This window comes from Nerophis lumbriciformis, linkage group LG06 (assembly GCF_033978685.3).
Source record: "Nerophis lumbriciformis linkage group LG06, RoL_Nlum_v2.1, whole genome shotgun sequence".
In the NCBI taxonomy this organism is placed as follows: domain Eukaryota; kingdom Metazoa; phylum Chordata; class Actinopteri; order Syngnathiformes; family Syngnathidae; genus Nerophis; species Nerophis lumbriciformis.
The window spans coordinates 2,246,664-2,265,950 of record NC_084553.2 but is presented as its reverse complement, the minus strand read 5'-3'; the positions used below and the strand labels follow the sequence as shown (position 1 = coordinate 2,265,950).

The 19,287-nt window shown below is 38.6% G+C and overlaps 1 protein-coding gene across 4 annotated transcripts in view; it reads right to left on the bottom strand.

Annotated features, from left to right (window-relative positions):
• Nucleotides 1-18,708, bottom strand: part of LOC133608380 (uncharacterized) — a 24,782-nt gene extending 6,074 nt beyond the window's left edge. Inside the window, exons 1-9 of one of the 4 annotated variants that reach the window (XR_012050484.1) lie at nt 18,409-18,708; nt 18,044-18,122; nt 13,977-14,115; nt 13,781-13,900; nt 3,494-3,613; nt 3,021-3,066; nt 944-1,038; nt 627-745; nt 28-296 (exon numbers count right to left, since the gene is read on the bottom strand). Coding sequence is in view for 2 of the 4 variants with exons in the window: in XM_072913316.1 (XP_072769417.1) it covers nt 28-296; nt 627-745; nt 3,021-3,066; nt 3,494-3,613; nt 13,781-13,900; nt 13,977-14,115; nt 18,044-18,122; nt 18,409-18,616 (1,100 nt within the window). In the remaining 2 variants the exon portion in view is untranslated. The remainder of the gene's footprint in view (nt 1-27; nt 297-626; nt 746-943; nt 1,039-3,020; nt 3,067-3,493; nt 3,614-13,780; nt 13,901-13,976; nt 14,116-18,043; nt 18,123-18,408) is intronic. The other 3 variants (XR_012050485.1, XM_072913316.1, XM_072913317.1) reach the window with 3 other exon arrangements.
• Nucleotides 18,709-19,287: the final 579 nt, after the last annotated feature.

The window sequence follows — 19,287 nt, the reverse complement described above, 5'->3', positions numbered from 1 at the left end:
CCACAGTTAGTGAGCTGGCCCACTCACTCCATCCCAGCAGGCCTAGTTTGAGCAGGTATCTGCGGGTGTAGATGTTGAAGACGCGCACCAGCAGCAGGTAAAGGTGAAGGCTCTCTAGCGCCATCCAGCTGAAGGTGGCCAGCAGGGAGTAGTGCAGCGAGAGAGCCAGGTAGACGCAGAGCGACCTGGAGGACAGTGCTGCCCCCGCCTGGCAGGGCAGGAAGTGCACGTTGAGCAGGATGAGGGCGGCGGCCAGGTTGATGTGCACCTTCATGGACGCGTCCTCGCGCATCTTCCTGCCACGCCCACATTCATCAGATACACCAAATAGTACTATCATCCTAGTATTAGTAGTAGCATCCTAGTAATAGTAGTATCATCCTAGTATTAGTAGTATCATCCTAGTAATAGTAGTATCATCCTAGTATTAGTAGTATCATCCTAGTAATAGTAGTATCATCCTAGTAATAGTAGTATAATCCTAGTAATAGTAGTATAACCCTAGTAATAGTAGTATCATCCTAGTAATAGTAGTATAATCCTAGTAATAGTAGTATCATCCTAGTAATAGTAGTATAATCCTAGTAATAGTAGTACTAGTATAGTAGTGTGACTAAGTGTGCCACCTGGTTGTGAGGAAGATGATGATCGCCATCAGCAGGCCGAGCAGCGACAGACTGCAGCCAATCACAGAGATGGACGACAGCGCCCTCTGGTGGGCGGCTGAGAGAGACGCAGGCACCTGCTAGGAAAACACAGCACACATTTGAGTCAAATGACTGCTGCTTTATTATTATTATTATTGATTTATTTCAATGTTCATTTCAAATAGTCTGTTCCAGGGTCAACCTGAGGCTTAGTTGACTGCAGCGCTAATGTTCTAAGTCACATTTAGCGGCCACACAAGTGTAAAAAGAAGTGAAGTGTATAGAATGATACGCACCAGGAGAACAGCAAAGTAGGTGAGGTGGTTGCAGGAGCAGGTCACGTGACTGTTTCCACGTCTCCACACCGTCCTGCAGCCGCTGCTGATGAACGCTGGCGAGACACAATAGACCTCTTCCTTCAATAAGTACACCTTCTACTTCAATAACCAACCTCTTTATAGTTCAATAACCATCCTCTTAGTAGACCTTCTAGTTCAATAACCATCCTCTTAGTAGACCTTCTAGTTCAATAACCTCTCTCTTAGTAGACCTTCTAGTTCAATAACCACCCTCTTAGTAGACCTTCTAGTTCAATAACCACCCTCTGAGTAGACCTTCTAGTTCAATAACCACCCTCTTAGTAGACCTTCTAGTTCAATAACCATCCTCTTAGTAGACCTTCTAGTTCAATAACCATCCTCTTAGTAGACCTTCTAGTTCAATAACCATCCTCTTAGTAGACCTTCTAGTTCAATAACCATCCTCTTAGTAGACCTTCTAGTTCAATAACCATCCTCTTAGTAGACCTTCTAGTTCAATAACCATCCTCTTAGTAGACCTTCTAGTTCAATAACCACCCTCTTAGTAGACCTTCTAGTTCAATAACCATCCTCTTAGTAGACCTTCTAGTTCAATAACCATCCTCTTAGTAGACCTTCTAGTTCAATAACCATCCTCTTAGTAGACCTTCTAGTTCAATAACCACCCTCTTAGTAGACATTCTAGTTCAATAACCACCCTCTTAGTAGACCTTCTAGTTCAATAACCACCCTCTTAGTAGACCTTCTAGTTCAATAACCACCCTCTTAGTAGACCTTCTAGTTCAATAACCATCCTCTTAGTAGACCTTCTAGTTCAATAACCACCCTCTTAGTAGACCTTCTAGTTCAATAACCACCCTCTTAGTAGACCTTCTAGTTCAATAACCATCCTCTTAGTAGACCTTCTAGTTCAATAACCATCCTCTTAGTAGACCTTCTAGTTCAATAACATCCCTCTTAGTAGACCTTCTAGTTCAATAACCACCCTCTTAGTAGACCTTCTAGTTCAATAACCACCCTCTTAGTAGACCTTTTAGTTCAATAACCATCCTCTTAGTAGACCTTCTTGTTCAATAACCACCCTTAGTAGACCTTCTAGTTCAATAACCACCCTCTTAGTAGACCTTCTAGTTCAATAACCTCTCTCTTAGTAGACCTTCTAGTTCAATAACCACCCTATTAGTAGACCTTCTAGTTCAATAACCACCCTCTTAGTAGACCTTCTAGTTCAATAACCACCCTCTTAGTAGACCTTCTAGTTCAATAACCACCCTCTTAGTAGACCTTCTAGTTCAATAACCACCCTATTAGTAGACCTAGTTCAATAACCACCCTCTTAGTAGACCTTTTAGTTCAATAACCACCCTCTCAGTAGACCTTCTAGTTCAATAACCATCCTCTTAGTAGACCTTCTAGTTCAATAACCATCCTCTTAGTAGACCTTCTAGTTCATCGCAGAGTCCCCTTGGACCGCAATGGAAGACACTTTGGTAACAATTAATGGCTGACAGGAAGTTAGCTGGACAAGCAGGGAGTCAGCTAAAATAGCTAGAAGTTAGCCAGACTAGCAGGAAGTTAGCCAGACTAGCAGGAAGTTAGCCAGACCAGTAGGGAGTTAGCTAGACCAGTAAGAAGTTAGCCAGACTAGCAGGAAGTTAGTTCTGGCTACCAGGAAGTTAGCCAGATCAGCAGGGAGTTAGCCAGAATAGCAAGAAGTTAGCTAAACTACCAGGAGGTTAGCCAGACTACAAGGAAGTTATATAGACTACCAGAAAGTTATTTAAGCAACCAAGAAGTTAGCCAGACTACAAGGAAGTTATATAGACTAAAAGGAAGTGAGCCAGAAGTTAGCCAGACTACAAGAAAGTTTTATAGACTACCAATAAGTTAGCCAGACTATTCATCTACTATTTGATGAAGTATTTAATATTCATCGACTATGTGATGAAGTGGTTGATACTCATCTACTACGTGATGAAGTGGTTAATATTCATCTACTACGTGATGAAGCCTGCTACTCTCTGCAGTTAAGTCAACAGGAAGAACAACTCACCCTTGGTGGAAAAATTCAAGAAGACACATTTTGGTGTTTGACTTTCCTGTCAAGTAAAGTACAATATTGTAGTAAACATGATGTTTTACTGCAGTATTTGCATGATAGATGTCATATTTACTTCATGTTTTACTGCAGTATTTGCATGATAGAAGTGATGTTTACTTCATGTTTTACTGCAGTATTTGTATGATAGAAGTCATATTTACTTCATGTTTTACTGCAGTATTTGTATGATAGAAGTCATATTTACTTCATGTTTTACTGCAGTATTTGCATGATAGAAGTCATATTTACTTCATGTTTTACTGCAGTATTTGCATGATAGAAGTCATATTTACTTCATGTTTTACTGCAGTATTTGCATGATAGAAGTCATATTTACTTCATGTTTTACTGCAGTATTTGCATGATAGAAGTCATATTTACTTCATGTTTTACTGCAGTATTTGCATGATAGAAGTGATGTTTACTTGGAGAGTGTCAGTGAGGTTGAGGGTGATGTTGACAGGAACCTGCAGGTTGAAAATCTTCTTGTTGCTCACGCTCAGACCCACAAGTGTGTTCTGGTACACAACATGTGAGGGGGTGATCTGCAACATGACAACAGGAAGTGATGAGTCAGCACAACATGACAACAGGAAGTAATTCATTAGTACAACATGGCAACAGGAAGTGATGAGTCAGTACAACACGACAACAGAAAGTAATTCATTAGTACAACATGACAACAGGAAGTGAAGAGTCAGCACAACATGACAACAGGAAGTAATTAATTAGTACAACATGACAACAGGAAGTGATGAGTCAGTACAACATGACAAGAGGAAGTAATTAATTAGTACAATATAACAACAGGAAGTGATGAGTCAGCACAACATGACAACAGGAAGTAATTCATTAGTACGACATGACAACAGGAAGTGATGAGTCAGTTACAACATGACAACAGGAAGTAATTAATTAGTACAACATGACAACAGGAAGTGATGAGTCAGTTACAACATGACAACAGGAAGTAATTAATTAGTACAACATGACAACAGGAAGTGATGAGTCAGTAAAAAATGACAACAGGAAGTAATTCATTAGTACAACATGACAACAGGAAGTGATGAGTCAGTAAAAAAATGACAACAGGAAGTAATTCATTAGTACAACATGACAACAGGAAGTAATTCATTAGTACAACATGACAACAGGAAGTGATGAGTCAGTATAACATGACAACAGGAAGTAATTCATTAGTACAACATGACAACAGGAAGTGATGAGTCAGTATAACATGACAACAGGAAGTAATTTATTAGTACAACATGACAACAGGAAGTGATGAGTCAGTATAACATGACAACAGGAAGTAATTAATTAGTACAACATGACAACAGGAAGTGATGAGTCAGTACAACATGACAACAGGAAGTGATGAGTCAGTACAACATGACAACAGGAAGTAATTCATTAGTACAACATGACAACAGGAAGTGATGAGTCAGTATAACATGACAACAGGAAGTAATGAGTCAGTATAACATGACAACAGGAAGTGTTGAGTCCGTACAACATGACAACAGGAAGTAATGAGTCAGTACAACAGGACAACAGGAAGTAATTCATTAGTACAACATGACAACAGGAAGTGATGAGTCAGTATAACATGACAACAGGAAGTAATTAATTAGTACAACATGACAACAGGAAGTGATGAGTCAGTTACAACATGACAACAGGAAGTAATTAATTAGTACAACATGACAACAGGAAGTGATGAGTCAGTAAGAAATGACAACAGGAAGTAATTAATTAGTACAACATGACAACAGGAAGTGATGAGTCAGTAAAAAATGACAACAGGAAGTAATTCATTAGTACAATATGACAACAGGAAGTGATGAGTCAGTATAACATGACAACAGGAAGTAATTTATTAGTACAACATGACAACAGGAAGTGATGAGTCAGTATAACATGACAACAGGAAGTAATTAATTAGTACAACATGACAACAGGAAGTGATGAGTCAGTACAACATGACAAGAGGAAGTAATTAATTAGTACAATATAACAACAGGAAGTGATGAGTCAGCACAACATGACAACAGGAAGTAATTCATTAGTACGACATGACAACAGGAAGTGATGAGTCAGTTACAACATGACAACAGGAAGTAATTAATTAGTACAACATGACAACAGGAAGTGATGAGTCAGTTACAACATGACAACAGGAAGTAATTAATTAGTACAACATGACAACAGGAAGTGATGAGTCAGTAAGAAATGACAACAGGAAGTAATTCATTAGTACAATATGACAACAGGAAGTGATGAGTCAGTATAACATGACAACAGGAAGTAATTAATTAGTACAACATGACAACAGGAAGTAATTCATTAGTACAACATGACAACAGGAAGTAATTCATTAGTACAACATGACAACAGGAAGTGATGAGTCAGTATAACATGACAACAGGAAGTAATTTATTAGTACAACATGACAACAGGAAGTGATGAGTCAGTATAACATGACAACAGGAAGTAATTAATTAGTACAACATGACAACAAGAAGTGATGAGTCGGTATAACATGACAACAGGAAGTAATTCATTAGTGCAACATGACAACAGGAAGTGATGAGTCAGTAAAAAATGACAACAGGAAGTAATTCATTAGTACAACATGACAACAGGAAGTAATTCATTAGTACAACATGACAACAGGAAGTGATGAGTCAGTATAACATGACAACAGGAAGTAATTCATTAGTACAACATGACAACAGGAAGTGATGAGTCAGTATAACATGACAACAGGAAGTAATTTATTAGTACAACATGACAACAGGAAGTGATGAGTCAGTATAACATGACAACAGGAAGTAATTAATTAGTACAACATGACAACAGGAAGTGATGAGTCAGTACAACATGACAACAGGAAGTGATGAGTCAGTACAACATGACAACAGGAAGTAATTCATTAGTACAACATGACAACAGGAAGTGATGAGTCAGTATAACATGACAACAGGAAGTAATGAGTCAGTATAACATGACAACAGGAAGTGTTGAGTCCGTACAACATGACAACAGGAAGTAATGAGTCAGTACAACAGGACAACAGGAAGTAATTCATTAGTACAACATGACAACAGGAAGTGATGAGTCAGTATAACATGACAACAGGAAGTAATTAATTAGTACAACATGACAACAGGAAGTGATGAGTCAGTTACAACATGACAACAGGAAGTAATTAATTAGTACAACATGACAACAGGAAGTGATGAGTCAGTAAGAAATGACAACAGGAAGTAATTAATTAGTACAACATGACAACAGGAAGTGATGAGTCAGTAAAAAATGACAACAGGAAGTAATTCATTAGTACAATATGACAACAGGAAGTGATGAGTCAGTATAACATGACAACAGGAAGTAATTTATTAGTACAACATGACAACAGGAAGTGATGAGTCAGTATAACATGACAACAGGAAGTAATTAATTAGTACAACATGACAACAGGAAGTGATGAGTCAGTACAACATGACAAGAGGAAGTAATTCATTAGTACAATATAACAACAGGAAGTGATGAGTCAGCACAACATGACAACAGGAAGTAATTCATTAGTACGACATGACAACAGGAAGTGATGAGTCAGTTACAACATGACAACAGGAAGTAATTAATTAGTACAACATGACAACAGGAAGTGATGAGTCAGTTACAACATGACAACAGGAAGTAATTAATTAGTACAACATGACAACAGGAAGTGATGAGTCAGTAAGAAATGACAACAGGAAGTAATTCATTAGTACAATATGACAACAGGAAGTGATGAGTCAGTATAACATGACAACAGGAAGTAATTCATTAGTACAATATGACAACAGGAAGTGATGAGTCAGTATAACATGACAACAGGAAGTAATTAATTAGTACAACATGACAACAAGAAGTGATGAGTCAGTATAACATGACAACAGGAAGTAATTCATTAGTGCAACATGACAACAGGAAGTGATGAGTCAGTATAACATGACAACAGGAAGTAATTTATTAGTACAACATGACAACAGGAAGTGATGAGTCAGTATAACATGACAACAGGAAGTAATTAATTAGTACAACATGACAACAGGAAGTGATGAGTCAGTACAACATGACAAGAGGAAGTAATTAATTAGTACAATATAACAACAGGAAGTGATGAGTCAGCACAACATGACAACAGGAAGTAATTCATTAGTACGACATGACAACAGGAAGTGATGAGTCAGTTACAACATGACAACAGGAAGTAATTAATTAGTACAACATGACAACGGGAAGTGATGAGTCAGTTACAACATGACAACAGGAAGTAATTAATTAGTACAACATGACAACAGGAAGTGATGAGTCAGTAAGAAATGACAACAGGAAGTAATTCATTAGTACAACATGACAACAGGAAGTGATGAGTCAGTAAAAAATGACAACAGGAAGTAATTCATTAGTACAATATGACAACAGGAAGTGATGAGTCAGTATAACATGACAACAGGAAGTAATTTATTAGTACAACATGACAACAGGAAGTGATGAGTCAGTATAACATGACAACAGGAAGTAATTAATTAGTACAACATGACAACAGGAAGTGATGAGTCAGTACAACATGACAAGAGGAAGTAATTAATTAGTACAATATAACAACAGGAAGTGATGAGTCAGCACAACATGACAACAGGAAGTAATTCATTAGTACGACATGACAACAGGAAGTGATGAGTCAGTTACAACATGACAACAGGAAGTAATTAATTAGTACAACATGACAACAGGAAGTGATGAGTCAGTTACAACATGACAACAGGAAGTAATTAATTAGTACAACATGACAAGAGGAAGTGATGAGTCAGTAAGAAATGACAACAGGAAGTAATTCATTAGTACAACATGACAACAGGAAGTGATGAGTCAGTATAACATGACAACAGGAAGTAATCAAATCAAATCAAATCAACTTTATTTATAAAGCACATTTAAAATTTACCACAGGGGTAGCCAAAGTGCTGTACAATGAGCAGGTTAAAAGATAAAACGAGTACCGAGCAAACACAACACAACACAAACAGAACATGATAAAAAATAAATAATTAAAATAGAATTAATAAAAACATAAAAACATAAAAACAGGATCACAGCAGGTGTATTATGGGGCGCCATTGCAGGATGGATATCACTCAGTGTTAAAAGCCATGGAATAAAAGTATGTTTTTAAGAGAGATTTAAAAACAGGAAGAGAGGAGGCTTGTCTAACACTCAGGGGTAGGTCGTTCCAGAGCTTGGGAGCAGCAACGGCGAAAGCTCTGTCACCTCTAAGCTTCAGCCTTGTGTCAGGGACCGTCAACAGCAGCTGATCGGCTGATCTTAAGGATCGGGTGGGGCAGTAAGGCTGAAGGAGGTCGGAGAGATAGGTTGGCGCGAGGTTGTTTAGACATTTAAAAACAAATAAAAGGAGTTTAAAATGTATTCGGTAACGCACAGGGAGCCAGTGAAGGGACGCTAAAATAGGGGTGATGTGCTCACGTCTGCGGGTCTGTGTTAGCAGACGAGCAGCAGAGTTCTGCACGAGCTGCAGGCGGGCGAGGGAGGCCTGGCTAATGCCAACATACAGGGCATTACAGTAATCAAGACGAGTCGAGATAAAAGCGTGGATTAATTTCTCAAGATCATGTCTTGATAAAAGCGGTTTCACTTTCGCTATTTGGCGTAATTGATAAAAGCTTTTTTGAACGACGCTGCTGATTTGTTTTTCGAATTTAAAATCTGAGTCAAACTTTACCCCCAGGTTTGTGACAGAGTTGCTGAGATATGGGGTCAGAGTGCCGAGGTCAACGTTGGGGGAGGGAGAGCGACTTGGACCGAACAACATAACTTCTGTTTTGTCTTCATTTAGGCTCAGGAAGTTAGCTGAAAGCCAGACTTTGATGTCGTGCAGGCAGTCAATAAGACTTTGAACCGTGTTATTTTGTGCCATGGGAAAATAAATCTGGCAATCATCGGCATAAAAATGAAATGCAATACTGTACTTCCTAAAAATAGAACCAAGGGGGAGAAGGTAAAGCGCAAATAAAATTGGGGCAAGGATTGAACCCTGGGGGACCCCATGCGGTAAAGGAGCTGTGGACGACATAAAACTGTCTACTTTTACACAAAAACTCCTGTCGGTTAGGTACGACCGGAACCAGTTGAGGGCGGCGCCCTTAATGCCCACACAGTTCTCAAGACGAGTGATTAAGGTGGCGTGGTCGACGGTGTCGAACGCAGCAGACAGATCTAAAAGCACCAGGACAACATATTTACCAGAATCAGTGGACAGGAGGATATCGTTAAAAACTTTTAGAAGCGCTGACTCTGTGCTGTGGAGGGCTTTAAAACCGGACTGGAACAGCTCAGTGATACCATTATCCTCTAAGAAGGGCAGCAACTGACTGTAGACAACCTTCTCTAATATTTTGGAAATGTATGGAAGATTAGAGATAGGTCTGAAGTTAGAGAGGAGAGAGGGGTCGAGGCTGGGTTTTTTAAGTAGAGGTCGTACCACTGCATGTTTAAACTCTACTGGAACTATTCCAGAAGAGAGGCTACTATTGATAATGTTAAGGACACTAGATCCAATAGTAGCAAGTACCTCCTTAAACAGGCGAGGTGGGAGGGCATCTGCAGGAGAACCAGAGGGCTTCATATGACTAACTGTGTCACTTAAAAAAGAAAAGGACACCGGCTCAAACTGATGGAAAACAGAAGAGAAATGCAGGGGAACAGAAGGGTCATATGAAGGCTGAGATAGACTGGCTCTAGTTGACACAATTTTGTCAGTGAAAAAATGGAGACAATTTTCACAGAATTCAAAAGAAGCATCAAAACCAGCAGATTTGGGAGCATCAATGACAGTGTTAATAGTTTTAAACAGAACTCTGGGGTTGTTACAGTTAGAAGATATAATCTGAGATAGATATATATTCATTTCTGCTTTTACAGTCATCTGAAAGGAAAACAGGCTTTCTTTAAAAATGGCAAAGGACACATGCAGCCTGTCTTTTTTCCATTTTCTCTCTGCTCTTCTACATACGCGCCTGGCAGCCCGAGTGACGTCATTCAACCAGGGTTGAGGCGTGGCTTTAGCGCGGCGGCATTTGAAAGGCGCGATCGTGTCCAGTGTTTGTGAACAGATAGAGTTGAACCCAGAAACCAACTCTTCAGTATTCAGACACACAGATGCTGCAGAATTATCATCACAAAGAGTCAAAAAAATAGAGGAGAACCGAGCAGGAGACGAAGAATTAAACATGCGAGAGCGTTGGGGCGGAGCGCACAATTTAACTGGACACTGCGTGGCAATATCAAACAGGATCGGCATGTGATCAGAGAACACAGCGTCGCAAATGTCCAAATTAAAAACACACAAACCATACGAGAGCACTAAATCGAGTGTATGCCCGCGTTCATGTGTAGAACCACACACAGACTGTACAAAGTTAAATGAGTCGATTATATTCAGGAAGCTCCTGGAAAGCGGCTCATCTGGACAGCAGGTGTGAATATTAAATTCACCCACAATAAGGACACGATCATATTTGGGCAGGATTTCAGCCAGAAATTCAGAAAAGTCAGTTATAAAGTCTTTGTGGTACTTGGGTGGTCGATAGATGACGGCACACAGGACGACATCAGAAAGACCCAGTTCAAACATGCACAGTTCGAAGCTTGAAAAGGAGGATTGTAGGCGGATCTGACGGCATTTAAAGTCATTTTTAAAAACGACTGCTAATCCTCCTCCTTTTCGACCGGACGGCCGTGGGGAATTAAAGTAGGAACACTCCGAAGGCAGAAGTTCATTAAGAGGGGCGGACTCACCGGCTCTCAGCCATGTCTCCGTCACACAGAGGAAGTCCAGTCCGCGGGAAGTGAAGAAATCCTTCAGGATAAAAGTTTTGTTTGTCAAAGATCTTGCGTTCACAAGACCGAACCTGGCGGGGGCCAGCACGTCCAAGGCCGCAATTAATCCGGGTGGGGCCCGACACACAGCCCGCAGGTGGCGGTGATCCACCCCGCACCTCCGGGGGCGGGGACAGCAGGAGCGACGACGGCAAGCTTCTTCCTCCAAACCAACGATAGGAACCAGCCAGGAGCCGATCGGATCGAGCGAGCGTGGGTGCAGGAGGAGACCGGATACCGCACCATTCATCCTTCGGGGAGCCACGGGAAGCCGGGCCAGGAGTGCCCTAACTTTCACCAGCTGGCCGCCACGTTTACCGCGGCGCCGGAGACGCTTCCGCCGGGGGAGAGGAGCCAGGGGGCGGGAAAGGAAGGCAGGAATCCGGCCAGGTGAAAAAGCTGACTGGGACGTCGAAAAACCAACGTCGAAGTTGATCATATCAGTGGGAGAGGGGAAAAGATCCAACAGTGTTTGGCGGTCATACACAAGCAGTGAGCTGACAGAGACGAAAATAGACGCAAAAAACACAAAAACGAACAGAGCTGACAGCGAGAGACGGCAGGCCAAAGCACATACTGGCGCCATCTTGCATCCCAACAACATGACAACAGGAAGTAATTAATTAGTACAACATGACAACAGGAAGTGATGAGTCAGTAAGAAATGACAACAGGAAGTAATTCATTAGTACAACATGACAACAGGAAGTGATGAGTCAGTAAAAAATGACAACAGGAAGTAATTCATTAGTACAATATGACAACAGGAAGTGATGAGTCAGTATAACATGACAACAGGAAGTAATTTATTAGTACAACATGACAACAGGAAGTGATGAGTCAGTATAACATGACAACAGGAAGTAATTAATTAGTACAACATGACAACAGGAAGTGATGAGTCAGTACAACATGACAAGAGGAAGTAATTAATTAGTACAATATAACAACAGGAAGTGATGAGTCAGCACAACATGACAACAGGAAGTAATTCATTAGTACGACATGACAACAGGAAGTGATGAGTCAGTTACAACATGACAACAGGAAGTAATTAATTAGTACAACATGACAACAGGAAGTGATGAGTCAGTTACAACATGACAACAGGAAGTAATTAATTAGTACAACATGACAAGAGGAAGTGATGAGTCAGTAAGAAATGACAACAGGAAGTAATTCATTAGTACAACATGACAACAGGAAGTGATGAGTCAGTAAAAAATGACAACAGGAAGTAATTCATTAGTACAATATGACAACAGGAAGTGATGAGTCAGTATAACATGACAACAGGAAGTAATTCATTAGTACAACATGACAACAGGAAGTAATTCATTAGTACAACATGACAACAGGAAGTGATGAGTCAGTACAGCATGACAACAGGAAGTGATGAGTCAGCACAACATGACAACAGGAAGTAATTAATTAGTACAACATGACAACAGGAAGTGATTAGTCAGTAAAAAATGACAACAGGAAGTAATTCATTAGTTCAACATGACAACAGGAAGTAATTCATTAGTACAACATGACAACAGGAAGTGATGAGTCAGTAAAAAATGACAACAGGAAGTAATTCATTAGTACAACATGACAACAGGAAGTGATGAGTCAGTATAACATGACAACAGGAAGTAATGAGTCAGTATAACATGACAACAGGAAGTAATTTATTAGTACAACATGACAACAGGAAGTGATGAGTCAGTATAACATGACAACAGGAAGTGATGAGTCAGTATAACATGACAACAGGAAGTAATTAATTAGTACAACATGACAACAAGAAGTGATGAGTCAATATAACATGACAACAGGAAGTAATTCATTAGTACAACATGACAACAGGAAGTAATTCATTAGTACAACATGACAACAGGAAGTGATGAGTCCGTACAACATGACATCAGGAAGTAATTCATTAGTACAACATGACAACAGGAAGTAATTCATTAGTATAGCATGACAACAGGAAGTGATGAGTCCGTACAACATGACAACAGGAAGTAATTCATTAGTACAACATGACAACAGGAAGTGATGAGTCCGTACAACATGACAACAGGAAGTAATTCATTAGTACAACATGACAACAGGAAGTAATTCATTAGTATAGCATGACAACAGGAAGTGATGAGTCCGTACAACATGACATCAGGAAGTAATTCATTAGTACAACATGACAACAGGAAGTAATTTATTAGTATAGCATGACAACAGGAAGTGATGAGTCTTCACTACAATCTTGCTGTCATCACACGTTTGCAAAACAACAATTTGTTGATCTTCTACTTGCATCGGCTCAACTTCCTGTTGTGTAACAATTTCATCTTATCTTGAAAATCTCACATTTCCTTTGCAGTATGACTTTAGAGCAGTCAGTGTACAGCAGCAACACACAACACAAGTCATCATCACTGCATCTTTCATCTTTCCTTCCATCAACCACAGCAGCACTCCAGCATCCTGACACACACACACACACACACACACACACACACACACACACACACACACACACACACACACACACACACACACACACACACACACACACACACACACACACACACACATACGTTTACACCAGCGTGTGTGTGTGTGTGTGTGTGTGTGTGTGTGTGTGTGTGTGTGTGTGTGTGTGTGTGTGTGTGTGTGTAGTGCAGTGCAAGCTGCACACTGACTGCTCTAAGTATATTGTGTTCAAAGTAGTTGTAGTGCAGGTGTTAAATACTGCAGTAGTATTTGTGTAGTACCTGTGTAGTATTGGGCCAGGTCACCTTGCAGAACACGATGGTGTTGTCCAGTCCGAGACCCAAGTCCGAGGGCAGCGTCACGCTGAGTCTGCAGGAAGTGACCTGCTCGTCTGTCTTGGCCTAAAGAGACCAAACAGGAAGTGACCTCTTGACCTCATTTGCATGAAAGCCTGTGACCTTTGACCCCCTGACCTACCTGGGTGTCACTGGCCCAGATCTGCAGACCTCTTTGAAGGCAAGGTTTGTGCAGGACCGCCATCAGGTGACCCACGGACAGGAACGTGGTTTCTCTCACCGCCGTCTGCTCCAGAACTTTCTCCAGCCGCTCCATGGCTCTTATGGTACACAGTACTTTTTATGTGTACTATTGTACTTTTATGTATACTATTGTACTTTTATGTATACTATTGTACTTTTATGTATACAATGAATACTTTAATGTGCACAATTAATACTTTTATAAGCACAATGAATACGTTTATGTGCACAATTAATACTAAATGAGCACAATGAATACGTTTATGTGCACAATGAATACCTTTATGAGCACCATGAATACTTTTATATGCACAATAAATACGTTTATAAGCACAATGAATACTTTTATAAGCACAATGAATACCTTTATGAGCACAATGAATACTTTTATAAGCACAATGAATACTTTTGTGAGCACAATGAATACTTTTATAAGCACAATGAGCACAATGAATACTCTTTTAAGCACAATGAATATGTTTATGTACACAATGAATACCTTTATGTGCACAATGAATACATTTATGAGCACAATGAATACTTTTATAAGCACAATGAGTACTTTTATAAGCACAATGAATACATTAATGTGCACAATGAATACATTAATGAGCACAATGAATACTTTTTGTGCACAATGAATACTTTAATGAGCACAATGAATACTTTTATAAGCACAATGAATACGTTTATGTGCACAATGAATACCTTTATGAGCACAATGAATACTTTTATAAGCACAATGAATACTTTTATGAGCACAATGAATACTTTTATAAGCACAATGAATACTTTTGTGAGCACAATGAATACTTTTATAAGCACAATGAGCACAATGAATACTCTTTTAAGCACAATGAATATGTTTATGTACACAATGAATACCTTTATGTGCACAATGAATACATTTATGAGCACAATGAATACTTTTATAAGCACAATGAGTACTTTTATAAGCACAATGAATACATTAATGTGCACAATGAATACATTAATGAGCACAATGAATACTTTTTGTGCACAATGAATACTTTAATGAGCACAATGAATACTTTTATAAGCACAATGAATACGTTTATGTGCACAATGAATACCTTTATGAGCACAATGAATACTTTTATAAGCACAATGAATACTTTTATGAGCACAATGAATACTTTTATAAGCACAATGAATACTTTTGTGAGCACAATGAATACTTTTATAAGCACAATGAGCACAATGAATACTCTTTTAAGCACAATGAATATGTTTATGTACACAATGAATACCTTTATGTGCACAATGAATACATTTATGAGCACAATGAATACTTTTATAAGCACAATGAGTACTTTTATAAGCACAATGAATACATTAATGTGCACAATGAATACATTAATGAGCACAATGAATACTTTTTGTGCACAATGAATACTTTAATGAGCACAATGAATACTTTTATAAGCACAATGAATACGTTTATGTGCACAATGAATACCTTTATGAGCACAATGAATACTTTTATAAGCACAATGAATACTTTTATGAGCACAATGAATACTTTTATAAGCACAATGAATACTTTTGTGAGCACAATGAATACTTTTATAAGCACAATGAGCACAATGAATACTCTTTTAAGCACAATGAATATGTTTATGTACACAATGAATACCTTTATGTGCACAATGAATACATTTATGAGCACAATGAATACTTTTATAAGCACAATGAGTACTTTTATAAGCACAATGAATACATTAATGTGCACAATGAATACATTAATGAGCACAATGAATACTTTTTGTGCACAATGAATACTTTAATGAGCACAATGAATACTTTTATAAGCACAATGAATACGTTTATGTGCACAATGAATACCTTTATGAGCACAATGAATACTTTTATAAGCACAATGAATACTTTTATGAGCACAATGAATACTTTTATGAGCACAATGAATACTCTTATAAGCACAATGAATAATTTTATGAGCACAATGAATACTTTTATAAGCACAATGAGCACAATGAATACTCTTATAAGCACAATGAATATGTTTATGTACACAATGAATTCCTTTATGAGCACAATGAATACATTTATGAGCACAATGAATACTTTTATAACACAATGAGTACTTTTATAAGCACAATGAATACATTAATGTGCACAATGAATACATTAATGAGCACAATGAATACTTTCATGAGCACAATGAATACTTTTATGAGCACAATGAATACTTTTATGAGCACAATGAATACTTTTATAAGCACAATGAGCACAATGAGCACAATGAATACTCTTATAAGCACAATGAATACATTTATGTGCACAATGAATACCTTTATGAGCACAATGAATACATTTATGAGCACAATGAATACTTTTATAACACAATGAGTACTTTTATAAGCACAATGAATACATTAATGTGCACAATGCATACATTAATGAGCACAATGAATAATTTTATAAGCACAATGAGCACAATAAATACTCTTATAAGCACAATGAATACGTTTATGTGCACAATGAATACCTTTATGAGCACAATGAATACATTTATGAGCACAATGCATACTTTTATAACACAATGAGTACTTTTATAAGCACAATGAATATGTTTATGTGCACAATGAATACCTTTATGAGCACAATGAATACTTTTATAAGCACAATGAATACTTTTATGAGCACAATGAATACTCTTATAAGCACAATGAATATGTTTATGTGCACAATGAATACCTTTATGAGCACAATGAATACTTTTATAAGCACAATGAATACTTTTATGAGCACAATGAATACTCTTATAAGCACAATGAAAAAGTTTATGTGCACAATGAATACCTTTATGAGCACAATGAATACTTTTATAAGCACAATGAATACTTTTATAAGCACAATGAATACATTAATGAGCACAATGAATAGTTTTATGAGCACAATGAATACTTTTATGAGCACAATGAATACTTTTATGAGCACAATGAATACTTTTATAAGCACAATGAGCACAATGAATACTCTTATAAGCACAATGAATACGTTTATGTGCACAATGAATACCTTTATGAGCACAATGAATACATTTATGAGCAAAATGAATACTTTTATAACACAATGAGTACTTTTATAAGCAAAATGAATACATTAATGTGCACAATGAATACATTAATGTGCACAATGAATACATTAATGAGCACAATGAATACTTTTATGAGCATAATGAATACTTTTATGAGCACAATGAATACTCTTATAAGCACAATGAATATGTTTATGTGCACAATGAATACCTTTATGAGCACAATGAATACTTTTATAAGCACAATGAATACTTTTATGAGCACAATGAATACTCTTATAAGCACAATGACTATGTTTATGTGCACAATGAATACCTTTATGAGCACAATGGATACTTTTATAAGCGCAATGAATACTTTTATAAGCACAATGAATATGTTTATGTGCACAATGAACACCTGTATGAGCACCATGAATACTTTTATAAGCACAATGAATACTTTTATGAGCACAATGAATACTTTTATGTGCACAATGAATACTTTTATGTGCACAATGAATACTTTTATAAGCACAATGAATACTTTTATGAGCACAATGAATACTTTTATAAGCACAATTAATACTTTTATGAGCACAATGAATACTTTTATAAGCACAATGAATACTTTTATAAGCACAATTAATACTTTTATAAGCACAATGAATACTTTTATAAGCACAATGAATACTTTTATGAGCACAATGAATACTTTTATGTACACAATGAATACTTTTTTAAGCACAATGAATACTTTTATAAGCACAATGAATACTTTTATGAGCACAATGAATACTTTTATGAGCACAATGAATACTTTTTTAAGCACAATGAATACTTTTATAAGCACAATGAGCACTTTTATAAGCACAATGAATACTTGTATACACTTTAGCCTCCTGCAAATACTCCAATGTGGTACTTTGGCCAAGAATACTCACAGGAAGTGGCTGCTGATGTTTCCACTCTGCAGGATCTTGTTGACTTGCTCCATACAAAGTCTGGCTTCACTCTCCAGTCCTGTAGAAGATTCAGTTTTTCACTCCCACATCCCAGCTGGGTCAGAAAAGTACCAGGACTGCAGTCAGACCAGGTCTATTTCCAAGTACACCTTGGAAGTACTCGCTGCGGAGTCTAAGGCACCTTCATGCTCTCCTCTGGTAGGATCTTCACGGCCATCTTGTCCTCTTCCAATCAGGTGCCTTTGGCTTGAAGGTCTGGACTGGTGGCAAGAACCCGCCGTGGACCATGATCAGCAGTCCTGGAACTTTTCTGACAAAACGTGTGCAAAATGTTCAAGTCCCACCTGCTCCGGGGTTGGACACCTGACATCCCTCAGGTGGACTTTCAGTGTTGTCCTCCCTGACATCTGCAGCCAGCTGACGTCCATCTTGAGTCCCGGCGGTGCTCTGGTCTTCATCCGGTCTGGCATCAGAGGAAGACTGCGGAGTGGTCTGTGCAGCGTTCCAAAGGCTGGAGGACAGCAGCAGCCATGACACGTGTGGCAGCTTCATCCTGAGGGGTGGAGAAGAAGAAGAGTCCAAGTCCAGACAAGAGGATGTGGACTTGACACCGAGAACCAAGAACCATCAGCAGGTGTGACCTGAAGATCACAACCAGAAGACCCAACAGACTCTGAAAACTAGGAAGAGGAACTTGCAGATGTTGCAACAGGAAGTGGTGACAGACTCTTTTCACCAAATCTACCAAGCAAGAAAAACTCTCCACACGTAGACCTGGAACCTGGTCTTTGGTTCATGTCTACTACACCTGGAACCTGGTCTGTGGTTCATGTCTACTACACTTAGAACCTGGTCTCTTGGTTCATGTCTAGTACACCTGGAACCTGGTCTTTGGTTCATGTCTACTACACCTGGAACCTTCTTTGGTTCGTGTCTACTACACCTGGAACCTGGTCTTTGGTTCATGTCTAATACACCTGGAACCTGGTCTTTGGTTCATGTCTAGTGCACCTGGAACCTGGTCTTTGAGTCATGTCTAGTGCACCTGGAACCTGCTCTTTGGTTCATATCTAGTACACTTGGAACCTGGTCTTTGGTTCATGTCTACTACACCTGGAACCTGGTCTGTGGTTCGTGTCTACTACACCTAGAACCTGGTCTTTGGTTCATGTCTAGTACACCTGCAACCTGGTCTTTGGTTCATGTCTACTACACCTGGAAAC